The sequence below is a fragment of the Citrus sinensis genome, chromosome 3, assembly GCF_022201045.2.
Source record: "Citrus sinensis cultivar Valencia sweet orange chromosome 3, DVS_A1.0, whole genome shotgun sequence".
Classification (NCBI taxonomy): Eukaryota; Viridiplantae; Streptophyta; class Magnoliopsida; order Sapindales; family Rutaceae; genus Citrus; species Citrus sinensis.
Window position 1 is genome coordinate 14,656,298 of NC_068558.1, and position 18,414 is coordinate 14,674,711.

At 42.2% G+C, this 18,414-nt stretch overlaps 2 protein-coding genes across 2 annotated transcripts; both read right to left on the minus strand.

The window, feature by feature from the left end:
- Window positions 1-9,728: 9,728 nt before the first annotated feature.
- On the minus strand, window positions 9,729-11,411 carry LOC127900595 (uncharacterized). The gene has a single exon (XM_052435752.1). It carries the CDS (start codon window positions 11,409-11,411, stop codon window positions 9,729-9,731), a length of 1,683 nt encoding a protein of 560 aa, XP_052291712.1.
- A 1,864-nt stretch (window positions 11,412-13,275) lies between these two features.
- LOC102610281 (cytochrome P450 CYP72A219-like) lies at window positions 13,276-17,409 on the minus strand. Its single transcript, XM_052436290.1, has 5 exons — window positions 17,030-17,409; window positions 15,220-15,437; window positions 14,884-15,128; window positions 14,176-14,563; window positions 13,276-14,089 (listed from the first exon to the last, which is right to left on the minus strand). Exons 1-5 carry the CDS (start codon window positions 17,304-17,306, stop codon window positions 13,664-13,666), a joined length of 1,554 nt encoding a protein of 517 aa, XP_052292250.1. The 5' UTR covers window positions 17,307-17,409; the 3' UTR covers window positions 13,276-13,663.
- Window positions 17,410-18,414: the final 1,005 nt, after the last annotated feature.

Genomic DNA, 18,414 nt, shown 5'->3' on the forward strand with positions numbered 1-18,414 from the left:
AAGCTGGCACAGAACAAAATATAATTAATTAATACAAATCAAGTCCATTACCACCTTTTTATTAACACAACCCCACAACCACAAACTAAAACATAATTAATTAATACAAATCAAGTCAAAAAAGGTACCTAAATGCATCAATAACAAAAAAAGTTGCAAGCTTTTGATGAATTAAATAAATAACAAAGAACCAACTTTTTGCTTACGAAGAAATGGATCCAAGAAACCACAAACGAACCCAGCCGCGACTGAGATGAATTTCAACCCTTTTGCTGGCCGCGACATAGTGAGATTACAGGAGAGTTGAAGAGAGAGTGAGAGAGATTAAGTGAGGACTGAGGAACGAGTCACGACTCACGGGTGAGAGCGATTGAGAGAGGAACGGATTACAAATGAGACTTGAGAGATTGAGAGGAGAAATTATAGATTTACAGTAGAGTTCAGGAGAAATTTTGAGAGAGGAACGAGAGAGATTGAGAGATCTAGATCTAGGGTTCACTTTTGCTTTTTTTTTCTATTTATATTTAGGGATTTGTGGATAAAAATTAATATTAAAATAAATAATATCCGGGTCCAGGTTTCGGATTTGCGGGTTGACCTGAAACCGGATCCGAACCCAGAAATATACGGGTTGTTAAAAACTTATCCGGATTCCGGATAAAAATTACTCTGGTGCGGGTTGAACCCGGATCGGATTTTCCGGGTTCAGTCCGGGTTCGATCCGGGTCCGAGTTTGGTTGTCATCCCTAGGTACAACTATGATGCAACTGTGTAATCATATTAGCACTTACTTATAGGATTCAATTATGATAAGAGAACCAATGACTAAGTAGCTTAATTTAATGACCAGGTGCAACTGTAGTATGAATTAAAAAAAAAGTGATAATATTATTTTTGTGTTATCATAAATATTTAACAAATAAATTTGGTGTTTTCAATAAAACTCTCCAAATTTATTACTGTTTGTGGACACATTAGATTTATTAAAATGTTAGGTCCTATTAATCGAGTGCAACATTTCAAAATGTCAGTTCCTGTTAGGACGATCATTTCATGATCTTTTATCTTTTCAAGAGTAAATTTTATTAACGTAATTAGTGATTAATAAATTAAAAAATAAAAATAATTAAATTCTTATCATACACTAGTATTAAAAGACAGATCAGATCAAGAGAAAATCATAATCCATACAAGTGTTTCTCTTTCAAATGACGTTTTTCTTGATGAATATCAAACTATGTATTGTTATTAGTTACTTCTAAAGCTTTTAGGTCATGTTTGGTTTGAAGAAAAGGGAGGAGAGAAAAAGAGTGGAATGGAGAGGAAGGGAGAAGAAAGGAATGGAGAAGAGTAGTGAAATTAAATTTTGTTGTTTGGTTTGATATAAAATTTGATAAGGAAATGAATTATAATTTTTTTCTTTAGACAAATTTATCTTTTACCTTAAATATTAAATTATTTATATTAGTAATAAAATATATATATATAAAATAAAATGGCGGCCCGGTGGCCGGCGGCGGAAGTCCGGAGGAGATCCGGCGATATTCCTGCGGTGGTCTGACGGTAGTCCAGCGACATTACAGCGAGGTTCGATAGTGGTCCGGCGACTTTCTGGCGGTGGTCCATTTATAATATTAAATTAATAAAATAAAATCATAAATAATAATTATTAATGGTATTAAATAAGTTAAAAAGATGAAGGGTAATTTTAAAAAATTTAGCTTTTAATATAAGAGGAATTTAAATTCTTCACTACTTAGTGTGGAATTTAAGTTCTACGTTATGATGATATTAAATTCTAATGGAAATTAAATTCTTATACATTTTGTCAAACCAAACAATGAAAATAAAAAAGGAATTTAAATTATTTTCCTCTCCTACATTCTCTCCTCCTAACCAAACACTACCTTAAAGTAGGAGTTGCGGCTGAATGTTTTTTTACTTCTAGGGCTTTTAACCATAGCCAATTCACTAGCATCCAGTCACTAGCTGTAATTGCAGTAGATAAAGCAAAGGAGAAAATCACGGACCAATCAGTAATCTCCATTTTCTATTTTGTTACAAAGTAAAGATTGTCGAGTGTCAATTTTTGTTTGTTTGAGAGACAATAAAGTGAAAGAGTTTTGAGTGAAAATTTTGATAGCAATTCATATCTGAATGTAATGTTCATTTTAACTCTACAGTGTATGCAAATCAAATCAGGACCAAATTGCAGCTGAATACATAGTTATAAGTGGAAAAAGTGAACGAGAATGGGATGGAGACAGCTAAAACAAAGAGTGTTGTACAATTAATGCCAAAGCCATTTTGGCTTCCGGCAAATCAAAATTTTGTCCAAAATATGTTCTTGTAAGAATACAATTACTCTTAGTTGCTTTTGGAACTCCTTAGAAAACCTCTCTGGTTTGAAATTTTAAACTCCTAAGTTCAAAACCACTGGTTTTGAACTTTACATCTTGGTTGGAACTTTTAAACTCCTAAGAAAATCCTCTGGTTTGAACTTTACATCTTTACCCCAAAGTTGAGGATCATGGTGAATAAGTATTGTTGATGCAAGATTCTGGCTACCCTCTCGACCACGACCAGGATCTCTGCTCAATCAACTCGACCACGATCAGGATTTCTCCTCGTATGACTTCTTCTCCAAAAATTCATGCGTACACAGAAACAAGTTAGAGTACGCCGGTTGTTTTTCCGGCGTAAACCCTCCGACGCTCAAGTCAGAAATGAAGGTTTGGTGTTCCTGGGAACGTTAGCCACTAATCTTATGGCTTATTTTTGGTATCGATTATTCAGTGCACTCTTTATCTCCGTTTTAATGTCAAAAATTCTAACCATTTTACCTTCGTTGGCCACCTTTTTATAGGCTTCTCCTGAGTTTAGACCTTCCCTCAATCCACGCCCATTGCCTTCCTATATCTCGGAAGTGGATGCTCCGTTTCCGTAATCGTGGGTGGTCGCGTGGTTTTCGTGCCTTGATTCTCGGGTTGGAGTGCACGTCTCGTCAACTTCCGTTGACCGGGTCTCCTCGCCTCAACAATTAGTAGAAGGCTCAACCATTAGCAAGAGACCGGCCTCGCCGATGGCGTATTCGTGGACGAGCAGAATATTCCTGCTCCTGTTCTCCTACTACCAAACTTCTACAAGATATATATGTTCGTGGGAACCCTACTAATAGGCATCTGCTCATCACGGCTGGTCTCGTCGAAGTACATCCCCCAAACACCGGTCCCCCAGTTTCTGGTGTTGGGTAACGTAGTGAGCTGACAGTGAAAACTCAACGGTTCTGGCTTGCGCGGGGTAGGAAAAGGTTGCCAAGAGTTGTGTTGCATTTAATTGCGGATGACGTGATATGGCAGAAATCTACCCCTCCGTTTGAATTTCAAACAGACGGTTATGAAACTCTTGGGATTTGCGCCGTTAAATACTGGCAGCCCAAGAGTTTGTTCCTCATTAGGAAAAACCAAAACCCCCAAAAGAGAGACTCGTCATTTTCTTCATCCCTGTCTCTCCGACGAAGGATTTTCGGCATAAAAAGCTTTCATCCCTGCCTCTCTCCGACTGAGCCATAACTTCAGGTATTATTCTTATCTCCTCGATCTTGGATAGTTGTAGACAATTTCTTTTCTCTGTTTTGTTTGGGTAGTGTTTGGTGATACTGCTCTGGTTATAGTTTAGGGAATGTCAAAAGGCAATGAGAAAGTTATTGAGATTGAAGACGATGAGTTAGGCTTCTTGCCTAGTCTGCTCGCTGGTCCTGCCTTTGACCCCGAGATCCCCTTAGAACCCATTAGATCTAGTATTGGAACTAGTGCTAGGAGGATGTCCCCCCAAATAACCTCCTCAACCGGTAATAGCGACGACGAGGGTTCTTCTAGCTCGGAAGACACCTTAAGTAAAGATCAGGGAGATGATTCTAGTGAGATGTCCTCACCAGGAACATTGCGACCAGATAGGAGGAGCACAGTAGGAGGTACAGCTTTATCACAGCATTACGCTATTGATTTCATCACGTGCACGACCACAGTAGACGAGCTCACTAATCTCCGAGTTAGGTATGGAATTCCCGATGAGATAACTCTTAGGATCCCAGGAAAGAAGGATACCCCCAGCCAACCTCCTAGGGGATATGTTACTCTATTTCTAGAGAGTTTTAAGCTTGGGCTGAGGTACCCCCTGCAACCTTATTTCGTCCGGATGCTTAATGGATTAAATTTAGCTCCTGGTCAGCTGAACCCCAATGGGTGGAGGGTACTCTCTGGTCTGTTCATATTGTGGCACAAATGTTGCCAAAGCGAGCCCACAGTTGATGAGGTGAAGCATCTGTACCGGCTAAAAAGCAGCCCCAAAGACGCCGGCTGGTATTACTTCCAATCAAGTACTAAGACCAGGAAACTGATCTTCCAACTAGTGGTGGTGGGAATTATTGGAAGAAAAAATTCTTTTTTTGTTGGGGGTCTCTGGGGTCAAGTTGCACAGATTGACGGGAAGGATTATCACGTCCCACCCCGTTTCGTGGTCCCAGGTTGCCTGCTCGCTTTAGATGTCTTGTCTCCATAGTGGTTTTCATTTTGCTGTATTTTCTCTAACCCAATATCTGTTCGCATTGCAGGTTCCTGGAGTGTGCACTACCAGCTTAAACCCGAGTCGCTCAAGCTGGTCGAAGCTGTGCTGGCTAATTCCTGTACGAACCGAGAGTTGCTAACTGCTTATAACTTGGTCGAATCTCGCTTGATGTCCACCGACCATAAAATGGAGGATGCTGTGATCGGGTCTTTGAATCGGAAACGTCCTCGACCACATATTGCCAAGCATGACCAAAATAAGGGTGCTCCCTCTGCGAAACAAGTGAACACCGTGGAGCAGGTCCCCCCACTGAGGACTCTACCTCCTCCTCCTACCAAAGTCGGTGAAACTAGTGGAGCAGCCACTGACCCCACTTCCTCTTCTCTCCCAGCTAGGTCGAAATCCCACCTGCCCGACAATCGAGCAGAGCATCTGGTCCCCTACATCAGTGAGTTTTCTAAGGTCGTGAGCAAGAGAGACTTGGAGGATTTTGACGGCAGCACTCTGGTGAGCTGGTGGGGGCTATGCAGTATAGTGCTTTCCATTTCGGCTGCATGGTCACCTACTATAAGGCGAAGGTCAGCCGCTATGAACGGAAGATGAAGGAGGATATTCAATTGGCAAGAACCAAAGTTGATGCTGCCGAGAAGAAAGCAGGAGAGCTGAATCTCAAGAATCTGAAGTTGATAGAGCGAGAATCTCTCGCTCAAGCCAAGGCCATTACTCTTGAGGAAGAGCTGACTAAGGTCAATGAGGATCTGCAGAGGCAGAAGGCCACCTATGAGGCTCAGCTCGAATCCCTCAAGGACTCTCAGCAGGTTCAGGTCGAAAATCTAGAAAAGAAAACTGACAACCAATATGACCAGGGTCTGCGGCATTCTTACCGCTGCATCATGGTTGTTTTAAGGAAGCAGTATCCTGATCTGAAGATGGATGACCTTGTTGCTGGTGTTGCTCAACACATGAACGAGGAGGCAGGAAAAGAGGATGTCGAAGAGGTAGAGCCAATTGCGGTTGAGGAGGGAAACTCTCCTCCTCGTGCAATTCCTACTGATGTTGCTGAGGCCAGTACCCCCCCGGTTGCAACTGGTGATACCCCCCCTGCACCTGAGGTGGACTAACCAACCGAGGCTGCTCGGCTTACTGACCCGCCGTCCTCTTGAATGTATCTTGTGTTGTAGTTGCTTTTTTGGAACGTTGTATGTTATGACTAGCAACTTTTTATGATTGTTGATAAATTAATAAGAATGTTCTTATTTGCTTTCTCGTCTTGTAGTTGTAAATTATTTTACGTTTGAGAGTCTGCTTGCCTTCCCTTGGACGAGCAGATCTTGGCATGCTTGGCTTCTGGTCTCGCCATAAGACAGGCTTGGAGACTTTGTGAGCCTTTACGTGCTGTAGAAAATTTACAATGCTTGGGAGTCTGCTCGCCTTCGCTTAGTCGAGCAGATTCTGGCACGCTTGGCTTCTAGTCTCGCCATAAGACAGGCTTTGAGACTTAGCCTTTTGCATGCCTTAGAAATTTTACAACGCTTGGGAGTCTGCTCGCCTTCGCTTGGTCGAGCAGATTCTGGCACGTTTGGCTTCTGGTCTCGCCATAAGACAGACTTTGAGACTTAGCCTTTACATGCCTTAGAAATTTTACAACGCTTGGGAGTCTGTTCACCTTCGCTTGGTCGAGTAGATCCTGGCACGCTTGGCTTTTGGTCTCGCCATAAGACAGGCTTTGAGACTTGGTGAGCCTTTGCATGCCTTAGAAATTTTTGAAACCTTAGGAGTCTGCTCGCCTTCGCTTGGTCGAGCAGATCCTGGCACGCTTGGCTTCTGGTCTCGCCATAAAACAGGCTTTGAGACTTGGTGAGCTTTTGCATGCCTTAGAAAATTTTTGTAACATTACAGCTGACTGAAATTCTTCATCGATTCATTGATTGCTAAATTAGGCTTACACGAGTTTGATTTAACATAAAACAAATAACAACAAAAGCGAACAGAAATAACTTTAAATCAGGAACGAGTCTTACTGAAAATATTTCCTGAGGTGTGCTGCGTTCTAAGGGCGTTTCACCTCGTGACCATCCGCACAAACAAGCTTGTAGGCTCCGGGTCTAGCTACCTGCTTGACCCTGAATAGCCCCTCCCAGTTTGGTCCAAGTACTCATTGAGTCGAGTCTTTCGTATTCTGATTCACCCTCCTTAAAACCCAATCTCTTACCTTGAACTACCATACATTCACCTTCTGGTTGTAATATCGGGCAACCCTCTGCTGGTAGACGGCTGATCGTTTCGATGCTTGCTCCCTCTTCTCCATTAGCAAATCCAGATTCAAGTACATCTGGTCGTTGTTCTCCTGCTCATCAAAGTGATCTGTCCGGTGCGTGCTTGTCCCTATCTCGACTGGTACAACTGCCTCATGTCCGAAGGCCAAGGAGAATGTAGTTTCGCCAGTTGCTGTTTTGTGGGTTGTCCTATATGCCCATAATACACCTAATAACTCATCAACCCATGCACCCTTTTTTTGCTCCAAGCCTGGTTTTCAACAGCCTCTTGATTATCTTATTGGCTGCTTCTACTTGCCCATTAGATTGAGGATGAGCAGGCGAGCAATACTTCAACTCTATCCCGAGGTTCTGGCAGAAGTCCCTGAAGTTCTGATTATTAAACTGCCTGCCATTATTTGTTATCAAAGCATAAGGGATCCCGTATCGACAGACCAGGTTTCTCCATACGAAGTCAGTTGTCTTTTTCTCTGTGATCCTACTGAGAGCTTCTACCTCTACCCACTTCGTGAAATAGTCTATTGCTACTATTACATGTGTTGCTGCTCCTCGTCCCCTTGGCAATGGCCCAATCAAATCAATTCCCCATTGAGCAAATGGTCATGGGGAGGCCATAAAAGTGAACTTCTCTGGTGGTTGAGTAAAGAAATTTGTAAAGTTTTGGCAACTCACGCAGCTCCTGGTCTTCTCCTGCGCATCCTGGTGCATTATCGGCCAGAAATATCCCTGTCTTAGGACCTTGTGGGCAAGGGATCTTGCACCAGAATGATTTCCACAAACTCCTTAAAGTACGTCTCTCATCACTTAATTTGCGTCGTCCTCGTCTAAACACCGAAGGAACAATAAGGTATATCCCATCCGATATAATACCCCATTAATCATTGTGTATCTCGACGCTTGGGCTCTGGTCTTCTGGGCTCGTAACTTATCTGGTGGCAGTACCTCATTCCGGATGTACGAGATTATCGGGTCCATCCACGAGCATTTCTGCTCTATCTGCAGCACCTCCAGATTCTGCTCGATGCTAGGGCTGGACTTCACCTCAAGAGGGACTGACTTGGGCATTTTCGGATCTGTTACCGCTGCCATCCTGGCCAGAATATCTGCTTGACTATTCTCCTCCCTTAGGATTTGTATCACCTCAACTGCTTCAAACTTCCCAATCATCTGCTTGACTTTCTTCAAGTACTGTTCCATTTTCCCATCTCTCGGCTGAAATCTTTCACTAACATGATTTGCAACTAGTTGAGAATCAGTTCGGATCTTCACCATATCCACTTTCACTGCCTTAGCCAATTCCAAACCTGCTATTAGGGCTTCATATTCTGCCTGGTTATTTGTGGCTGTGAACTCCAACTTTACGGCATAAGAGATCTTCTCCCCTTTTGGGCCTTTCAAGACAATCTCTGCTCCAGACCCCTGCTCCTCTGATGATCCATCCACATACACCTGCCATACTCGAGTTTCATTGTTGGTTGTAGCAGTATCCAGCTGGTCATAACATACTTCGGGCTCTGCGAATTCTGCCATGAAATCGGCCATTGCTTGGGCCTTTATTACTGCTCGGGGTTTGTAATCTATGTCGAACTCACTCAACTCTATAGCCCACTTCACGAGCCGACCAGAAGCATCCGGCTTGTGTAGAGTCTGTCGCAATGGTTGATTTGTTATTACCGAGACGGGGAATGCCTGAAAGTATGGCCTCAGCTTCCGAGCAACAACCACAAGGGCGAGTACTCATTTCTCCAACGGTGGGTATCTGGTCTCGGCATCGAGCAAGGCCTTGCTAGTGTAGTATATCGGATACTGAACCCCTTCTTCCTCTCTCACTAGGACATAACTTGTGGCATGATCTGATACCGCCACATACAGGAACAACACGTCCCCATCCCGCGGCGTGGACAACAGAAGTGCTTACTGCAAATATTGCTTCAAATTCTGGAAGGCTTCTTCGCATTCTAAAGTCCATTCTGTTTTCTTTCCTCTCCTTATCACTTGAAAGAATGTCTGGCACTTATCTGTTGCCTTGGATATGAATCGGCTCAATGCTACCAACCTCCCTGTAAGGCTCTGCGTTTCCTTCAGGTTACGAGGAGACTTTATCTGCACGATCGCCTGAATCTTCTCAGGATTCGCCTTGATCCCCCTATGACTCACCATGAACCCAAGAAATTTACCGAACTCGACCCCAAAAGCACACTTCTCCAGGTTGAGCTTCATTTTATACTTCCTCAGAAGTCCAAATGTCTCCTCGAGGTGCTCGACATGTTCCTTCGGGATTTTTGACTTGGTTATCATGTCATCCACATACACCTCCATTGTTCTCCCAATCAGCGGCTTAAAGATTTTGTTCACCAGCCTCTGGTACGTGGCCCCCGCATTTTTAAGACCGAACGGTATTACCCTATAACAGAACAAACCCTGGTTAGTTATAAATGTTGTGCTCTCCTCATCCTGCTCGAACATGGAGATTTGGTTGTATCCCGAAAATACGTCCATGAAGCTGAGCAGGCCATGTCCAGCTGTTGAGTCTACAAGCTGGTCGATCTTGGGTAAGGGAAAGCTGTCTTTCGGGCACGCCTTATTGAGATCCGTGAAATCTACACACATCCTCCATTTGCCATTAGTCTTTTTCACTAACACCACGTTCGATATCCATTCAGGATAGTTAACTTTCCGAATGAACCCTACCTTCAAGAGATTCTCCACCTCGCCATTTATAGCCTCATACCTCTCCAGGTTGAAATACCTCCTTTTTTGCCTAACTGTCCGAGCACCTTTCTTTATTGCCAGCTTATGACATGCGACCTCAGGGTCGATTCCTGGCATGTCTTCGTGCGTCCAAGCGAACACATCTGCATGAGCTCGCAGGCATTGCACCAACTCCTATTTCTGCTCTTCTTTAAGCCTCGACCCAATTCGGATTGTTTTTTCAAGATCATCTTGTCCCAGGCTTACTGTCTCCAGCTCCTCTACAGGTTCCTGTCTGCCATTCTTAACTCCCACTCGGGTATCAAGGGATGTAATCTGCATCACTTCCCTTGCTGCAGTGGAGTAACAGCTTCGAGCGATTCTCTGGTCTCCTCGTACCACTCCAACTACCCCATTCACCCAGTACTTGAGAGCTAGATAATTGTTGAAAAGTACCGCTTTGCTCATCCTCAGAAATGGACGACCCAGAATCATCTGGTAAGGACCCTCTTCATTGGCCACCACAAAATCCAGTATCATTGTCCTTTCTGTCGGGGAATTACCAATTGTGATGGGCAGCTCGACCACTCCCAGAGGGACCAGTTTTCCTCCTCTAAATCCCTTCAAGGAGGTATTGGTGTGCCCCAACCTCAAGTCCGCTATTCCCATCTCCTCTAGAGTTGACCTGAACAAAACATCGACTGAGCTTCCCGTGTCTACTAGAACTCGGTCAAACTTCTTGCTAGCAGCGGTGACTTCAATAACTAAAGCACCCTCATACGGATATAGAATCCCTTCTTCATCTTCATCTGTCCACATGATTGAAACTTGTTTGACTCTTGCTCGCTTGGCTGCTGAGGTGTTAAAGAATACCTCTTTGCTAGTCATGACATACTTGGCGTAGTTCTTCCTCGACCTGTTTGAGTCTCCTGCCAATGTTAGGCCCCCAACAATCACTCTTACTATAGGCTGCTCGTGGCTCAAGTTTCTATCACTCTGCTTCCCTTCACATGTCGAGGCCGCCATCGGGAAAGTCTCATCTATGAACTCGTCCAGGTATCGATTTCTCATCAGATCTTCAACCTGGGTCTTGAGATCTCTGCATTCTGTTGTGGTATGGCCATGAGTGCCATGGAACTTACAATAGCATCTCCTATCCCTCCTGCCGGGTAGCTTTGTTATTGGGGTAGAGAGGTACAGTAATCCCCGGTCCTTTATGGCCTCGTACACCTCATCCAGAGGCATCTTCAAGGAAGTATACCGCCCATAGTCCTGGTTCTGGCCGATCATGTGCACAACCCTTTCCCTGTTTGTGCCGTTCTGAACTAAAGGAGGTGGCAGCGCTTCTGGTCTGCTCCCTCTACCACCATGGGGGTGTGGATGAGGATGACCATATGCCGAATCATGCCTCCTCCAAGGCTCCCTAACTAGTGAACGACGAGGTTGTGCCCTGCCGCGCTGATACTGTGGTGGCCTCTGATGAGGCCGGTAAGCGGTGACCCAACCTCCTGTACCACTACCTGAGGCATGGTGGTCGCTCCTCTTGATCGGCCCATTTCCTAATAAGGCTCTCTTCTCTTTCCTTCTCAACCCTTCTAGTTGGTCTGTCTTAATTCGTGCTGCCTTTTCCTCATCAATCTCTATGTCCCTCTTAGCCTGCTCGTAAGCGGCTGCATACGTCTGAATAATTAGGCTCTTCAAATTGTACCACAGCCTTCTTATCTTCACCCCTTCTTTCAATCCCCTTAATGCCTGAGGATGGTTGAAGGCTCTCAGGTCGAGGACAGCGCGATGAAACCTCTTGATGAATTCCCGAAGGGTTTCTTCCTCCCCCTGCTTCATGCTTTTCAACTCCATCATGTCATCTTCTGGTGCCATTGCCCCACGAAACTGCTCTGCAAATTCCTGTCACATCTGCTCGAAGGATTTAACGCTTCCTCGAGGAAGTTTTCGGTACCACTCACATGCTCATCCCTCTAGAGACAGCGGGAACACCCTGCATCTTTGAGCTTGGGATAATCCTTGCACCCCAGTTATGTCGTTAAAGCGCTCTATGTGCACCAACGGATCAGTTCTTCCCGAGTACTTGAGGTCTGGGAGGCGAAAATCCCTTGGAATGACTGCTCTCATGATCTCTGCCGGGAGCGGGGATTCTTCGTCCAGCATTATCCTCCAACCAGATGCTCTGCTCCTTCCTTGCATGCCATCAATTACCTACGCTAATCTGTGCACTTCTTCCTCCAACTGTACTGCACGACCAGGGTCACGTACTGCAACTTGATCCCGCTCTTGCTCTACATCATGTAGGTGTTGCCTGAGCTCTGTTTCCTCTGCATTCTCCACCCCGTCATCATTATCAAAAATCTGCCTTCCTGGAGATTGGTCTTCTCCTCTATGGACTTCTCCCCATAGAGATGAGTTACCTCCCTCACCACCAAATCTCCTGGTGGTCCGACTTTTCATCATATCATCGTGCCCTGGTGCCATTCCGCCACTTCTCACCCTTTCCTCATGGATTCCCCTCCGTTCACTCGTCAGCTCATGTAGGATGGTTGTCAGGGTCTCCATCTGCTTTTCCATTCGTTCCATCCGGTCATACATGTCTTTTTCCCGTGCTTCATTGGCTATCTCCCTCAACGTCACAGATTCGTTAAGCCTCATATCACCTCCTTGTGCACTACTTCCTCCTACATCCATTGTTTCTTCACTTGTTGTATTCCTCCTCTTTCTGTCAACAGAAGCTTTTTGATCAGCTCCCCACAAACGGCGCCAAAATATTGATGCGAGATTCTGGCTACCCTCTCGACCACGACCAGGATCTCTGCTCAATCAACTCGACCACGATCAGGATCTCTCCTCCTATGACTTCTTCTCCAAAAATTCTTGCGTACACAGAAACAAGTCAGAGTACGCCGGTTATTTTTCCGGCGTAAACCCTCCGACGCTCAAGTCAGAAATGAAGGTTTGGTGTTCCTGGGAACGTTAGCCACTAATCTTATGGCTTATTTTTGGTATCGATTATTCAGTGCTCTCTTTATCTCCGTTTCAATGTCAAAAATTCTAACCCTTTTACCTTTGTTGGCCACCTTTTTATATGCTTCTCCTGAGTTCACACCTTCCCTCAATCCACGCCCATTGTCTTCCCATCTCTCGGAAGTGGATGCTTCGTTTCCGTAATCGTGGGTGGTCGCGTGGTTTTCGTGCCTTGATTCTCTGGTTGGAGTGCACGTCTCGTCAACTGTCGTTGATCGGGTCTCCTCGCCTCAACAATTAGTAGGAGGCTCAACCATTAGCAGGAGACCGGCCTCGCCGATGGCGTATTCGTGGACGAGCAGAATATTCCTGCTCCTGTTCTCCTGCTACCAGACTTCTGCAAGATATACCCGTGGGAACCCTGCTAATAGGTATCTGCTCATCACGGCTGGTCTCGTCGAAGTACATCCCCCAAACAAGTATCATTGGAGCAAACTCATTGAGTGCAAGATCTCACAGGTCTCACTGAGCACAAGATCTCACTTATCTTTGGGAGATTTACGTTAATTAACACTAAAAGTTGCACTCTACGGGGTGATGTTAATTTTTCAAGCTTCATTTCTTTTGTGACGATTTAAAAAAGCGAATCTCTAATTATATATAACCTAATAGGTGCAATGACAGGAATACAAACTCTTGCACAATCTTAATTGAATTAAAAAATATAAAAGTCAAAAAAATTAATGAATCGTCCCATATGGAAACCATCTAAACAATTACAATGTGGGATGTGATAATTAAGATTCCTTAAAAATGGATTCAACTCGCATATTGTCAATACAAAATCTATACACACCCCCACACCCACACCCACGTATATGGAAACCATCTAAACAATGACAATGTGGGATGTGATAATTATGATTCCTTAAAAATGGATTCAACTCACGTATTGTCAATACAAAAATCTAATTTGTGTGTGTGTGTGTGTGTGTGTGTGTGTGTGTGTGTGTGTGTGTGTGTGTGTGTGTGTGTGTGTGTATAATACACACACAAACAGCTGCTGCCCAAGCTCTGAACTTCATTACAACGGCAAGGAAATTTAGCATCATGCTAATCTTATTGATGATATACTATTTACTTGTATTATTCTCACACTACAGTTTCCGTAGAATCAAGTGGGTACCGAATTCTGGATGAAGAGTTAGAACTGCGGTCGGAGCATGAACATAGGACGGAGACAACTCGAATGAGAAATTTTGCAGAATCATTGCCAAAGCAATTTTCGCCTCAACCAGGGCGAAATTTAGTCCAATGCATATCCTAGGACCCCATGCAAATGGGAAATAAGAAACTTGATTCCTGGTCACCTTTGAAATTCCTTCAGAGAACCTCTCAGGTTTAAACTCAATCGCATCATCACCCCAAAGTTCAGGATCATGGTGAACCATGATCACTGGCAAACTGATTTGAACTCCAGCGGGTAATATCAAGTTTCCAAGTTTCGTTTCTTTATTAACAGCTCGAGCAAGCATAACTGCTGGAGGATAAAGCCTCAGTACCTCGTTGAATATCATTTGAACCTGTAAGATATGCACACAAAACGCAAATTAATAAGACCAAAATTTATCAGTATAGCATATTCAAATTCAACTGCCTTTGTACTTACAATTTTGAGGTGATTCAATCCATCATAATCTGGCTTATTATTGCCAAAAACTTGCAAAACCTCTTGTCTTGCACGTTCTTGCCAATCTTGATGCTTGCTCAAAAGCACCATTGTCCAATTAAGCAAAACAGAGGTAGTCTCTTGGCCGGCAAAGTAAAATAGCTTACACTCTTCCATCACGTCGTTGAAGCTCATTCCAACATTTTTGTTATTTCCATGTTCTTCAGTTTCTCTAAAATTGGTGTCCATCAGTATGCCTAACAAGTCATCATTTGCAGCTTCCCCTGCTTTCATTGCCTTCTCTCTGTTTTTTATGATTCCCATGAGTGCAGTACTTATTTCCTTGTCAAGTTCTTTCATTCTCTTATTTCTCTTAGTAGGCAAAAACCTACAAATAAGCATAGAAACAGTTATGAGAGAGATAATAACTAAATGACTTAATCAACCCCTAGTCTTTATTTATTTATTTTTTTTGAATTATAATCTACTAATATTTAACGTCAGAAATCCACCGAACCATTTTAGATTAACACTATAATGGCACAATCTGAGTTATCTAAACCAAAATGAGTTGCGTGGATCTTATTCTCAGTAATTGCCCTCCCCCCCCCCCCCCCCCCAAAAAAAAAAAAAATCAACTCCCATCATGTTAATCAAAGCGGAAATATAACTAAGCATTTATGATCTAACAAGGAAATGTACATGTACCTCCATCCTGGAATATAGACTGAACGAATAACTTGTATTGTGAGTTCAGCTAGCTCTGATTGGAGCTGGAAAATCCGTCTTCCTTCTTCATAATTACTCCCAAAAGCAGTTCGAGAAATCACATCCCCTGTCAAATTTGCAAGATAAGGCCATACATCCAACTCACATGATCCTTCGGTAGACATTAGCTTCTCCCACTCTGTAATTATGTCACTACTACTTTGGCAGAATGCTGGCAACATAAGCTGTAATGAGAGCAAGAAATCAAAATGAAAAATGAAGGGAATATGGAATTTTCCAATGAGATTTATGTAAACAGATAAAGAAATTAATAACCTTGAGCTTCTCTTGGTGGAATGCTGGGTTGATAATTTTTCTGTGTTTAGCCCACTGCTCACCCTCATAAGTAACCAAGCCAGCTGCCAGTATCCTGGCAAGTGGGTTTGAATTGATTTTTGGAAAATCATTGATCTTGGAAAATATCTCTTTTAATTGATCAGGATTCGTTATATTCACCCTTGGTGTCGGACCAGACCACATGAAAGAATTCTTACCTGCATTAGTGTTTTTAACATTATATATGCAAAAGTTAGAAGGCAGATGCTCCATTGCGCATGGCCACAGTTTAAGCAGTAAAAGTTTAGTGATTTTATTCAAAACTTAGTCAAGAATAAATGCCAATTGATTTTACTTCAATCATTAAACTTCTATTCCAAATAACTAAGCCTAATACAAGGTAAGAAGTTACATTCATGGTATGATTTCACAAGATTTTGCAAATGATGTTGAAACTACACAACGCTATTGTGCACTGTACGGGGAGTAACACCATCCACAGACCAATTTTCCCTCTGGGAATTTTACACGTGGCATAGCTCATCAACAGGTTGAGTTAGAGCAACTATCCCATCTTATCAAGAAAATTATTGGTCTCTCATAGGGGTAGACATTCGGTTGGGGGCAGTAAAAAATCAAATGATTCATAAATCTCCAAACCAATTTGTTTTTGTTTAATTCGAACTAAACTGAAAACCCAAATGCTTTAGAGAGAAAAATTAAAACTCACAAATTTAAATTGACGTGGAACTTTGAAATTTCTCCTATATATGATTTTGTATTGTTGCTTTCTTGTTTTATTTATTGTTGTGGATTTGTAATTTGTAGTGAATTTCTAAATTATGTATATTTCGTGTTGTGACTTTATTATGTTGATTTATTTGTGTTGAATTCTATTACATAGTTTATTATTCGTGGATTTATGGACTTAAAATTGTTGTTATAGTAATATTATATTATTATGTTGTTTTTTATTGAATAATTATACAAGCAAAGTTTGTATTAAAAAAAATATACAAGTAAAATTGCTTGGACTAAATAAAATCAAAACTAAACCCAATCACAAAATCGAACCGAACTAAATTAATTCGATTCAGTTCAATTCTAGCATTTGATTCGTATTCAATCCACAAATTGATTTATAATCCACAAAATGATAAATCAATTTATTTTAGTTTAGTTCGGTTTTCACCCAGAGCCGAGCTAAACTAGATAGTTCCCAATCTCTAGATACATGTAGCTTTTAGAGACAAAATTCCGAGGGGTGGCCTACCACCTCAAGCGCCACACATGTTTTGTGATTTGGCAGAGGAGTGGGTACCTCATCGGGATCCACTTGTAGTCCCACAAAGAAATGGCTGAGCATCATCGGGATCCACTTGTAGTCCACACTACCTCACCGACGTTTCTCCAATAGCATTAATGTTTAAAAACGTTTATCAGTTTATCACGATATATAACGCTTATCACAATATATAAAGTTTCTTCATAATAAACAAAGAATAACGGATAAAGCCCAAGGAAAGCTGCAACGTCGATATCCCAGACCTATAATTAGTTTTTTCTTTGTTCGAAGGAGATTAAAATTATGTTTTAACCCATAAAAATTTTCAAGAACCAACTTTTCATGTTATACTTTTCACTGATATTTATAATCAAAATCCAATTTTTAGTTTATAATTATAACTCTAACGAACCTTCTAAATTAACTTTGTAAATAATGACACCGTTCAACCAATGAGTGGATAGGCTGTTACCTACTGAAATTGGAAACAAGTAAAAGAGAATATGAGTCCGCTGACATACATACCATAATCCTTGAACAGTTTGTGAAGGAATGGAGTAACACGAACTGCAGCGTCATCATCCAAACTGAGAGGTCTGGCTTTTGCTTTCTTCAACATGATGGTACTTTCTTTCAAGTCACCAAACAGAAGCCTGTAAGAATTGCCTTTTAAACCTTGCTGTCTCAGGAATTTCTCCAGCTTCTTGGGCCTCAGCCACAACCAGTTCAGCACCATCCATGCCCATGTTACCAATGTTACAATAACAATGGTGAACGCTACGGATTTCAGAGTCAATTCCATTTCACACTCAGAAATTTTTTAAGTGTTGTGAGAAATGGGAGAGTATGTATCTTTGAGGTTGGAAGATTGGTTTAAATGACGGATAAAATCATTTTTGTCTGCATGCGTTTGATGGACCAGATACTGTCTCCAACAAGTAGTGTTAAAAGAGAACACGGGTCTATTATTTTACACAACTCAAGATTTTGTTCTAGAACCATAGAGTGTATGGTTCGGTTAATTATATTTTCTAAAAACACACTAAAATTTCATCAAAAATAAAATTATGCGTGTGGATATGTAAATAAGAATTTCTAGTAATGACATCTGTACTCTTAAAATTTATGAATTTAATATTAAACCGTGCTTTGGTTAACCATCGTTCAATTGTAGGTAGATGAAAAAGTTTAACAGGAAAATAGCCAGGATCGAAACCGAGTTGGGGTACATTCAAAATCGAATATGATCAGGGATACAACTGTTTGTGTGATAAGTTTTCATTTGACGAGTATTGTTGTGGGTCTTACAACTGTGTTTGTTACGTACGCAATCGTACTCCATAAGGTGTGTGAGTCAGGATGGCAAATTTTAGGTCCGGGTCCGGGTTTGGTCTTTCCGGTTGTAGACCCGAATGTCAATTCATCTTCCCAGGTCCGGATAGTAACCGTATAGTTTAAGTTTGGGTCCGGTGCGGTTTCAATCCAGAAACATCCAGGTTTTAAACCCGGATATTTTTTAACTTAAAATCTCTTATTTGCTTTGAAAAATACTTTAACAAACTTTACTCGCTGTAAGGAATGACGATGAGCGTTGGATCACTCAACCAAAGCTTCCAAAGCCACAGTCGTGTAAGGGAAAAGAAAAAAAAAAAAAAAACACTTTCAAAATCCCATTTATAGCCTTTACTTGTTTTGCAATTGCCTTGTATGACACTCCCATCAAATCACAATCCACTACCCATTTCAATAACCAGAACCCAAAGAGAATGAAATCACGTTCTTGGGCCAACTTCTCGAAAATATCATTGTTGAAACTGTTCATGAGACACCCATGGCCTTGCTGAAGATACCGATATCGGGATAATGGTTATATACTGCATCACAGCCGCAATCGCCCTCAAGCCGCTGAT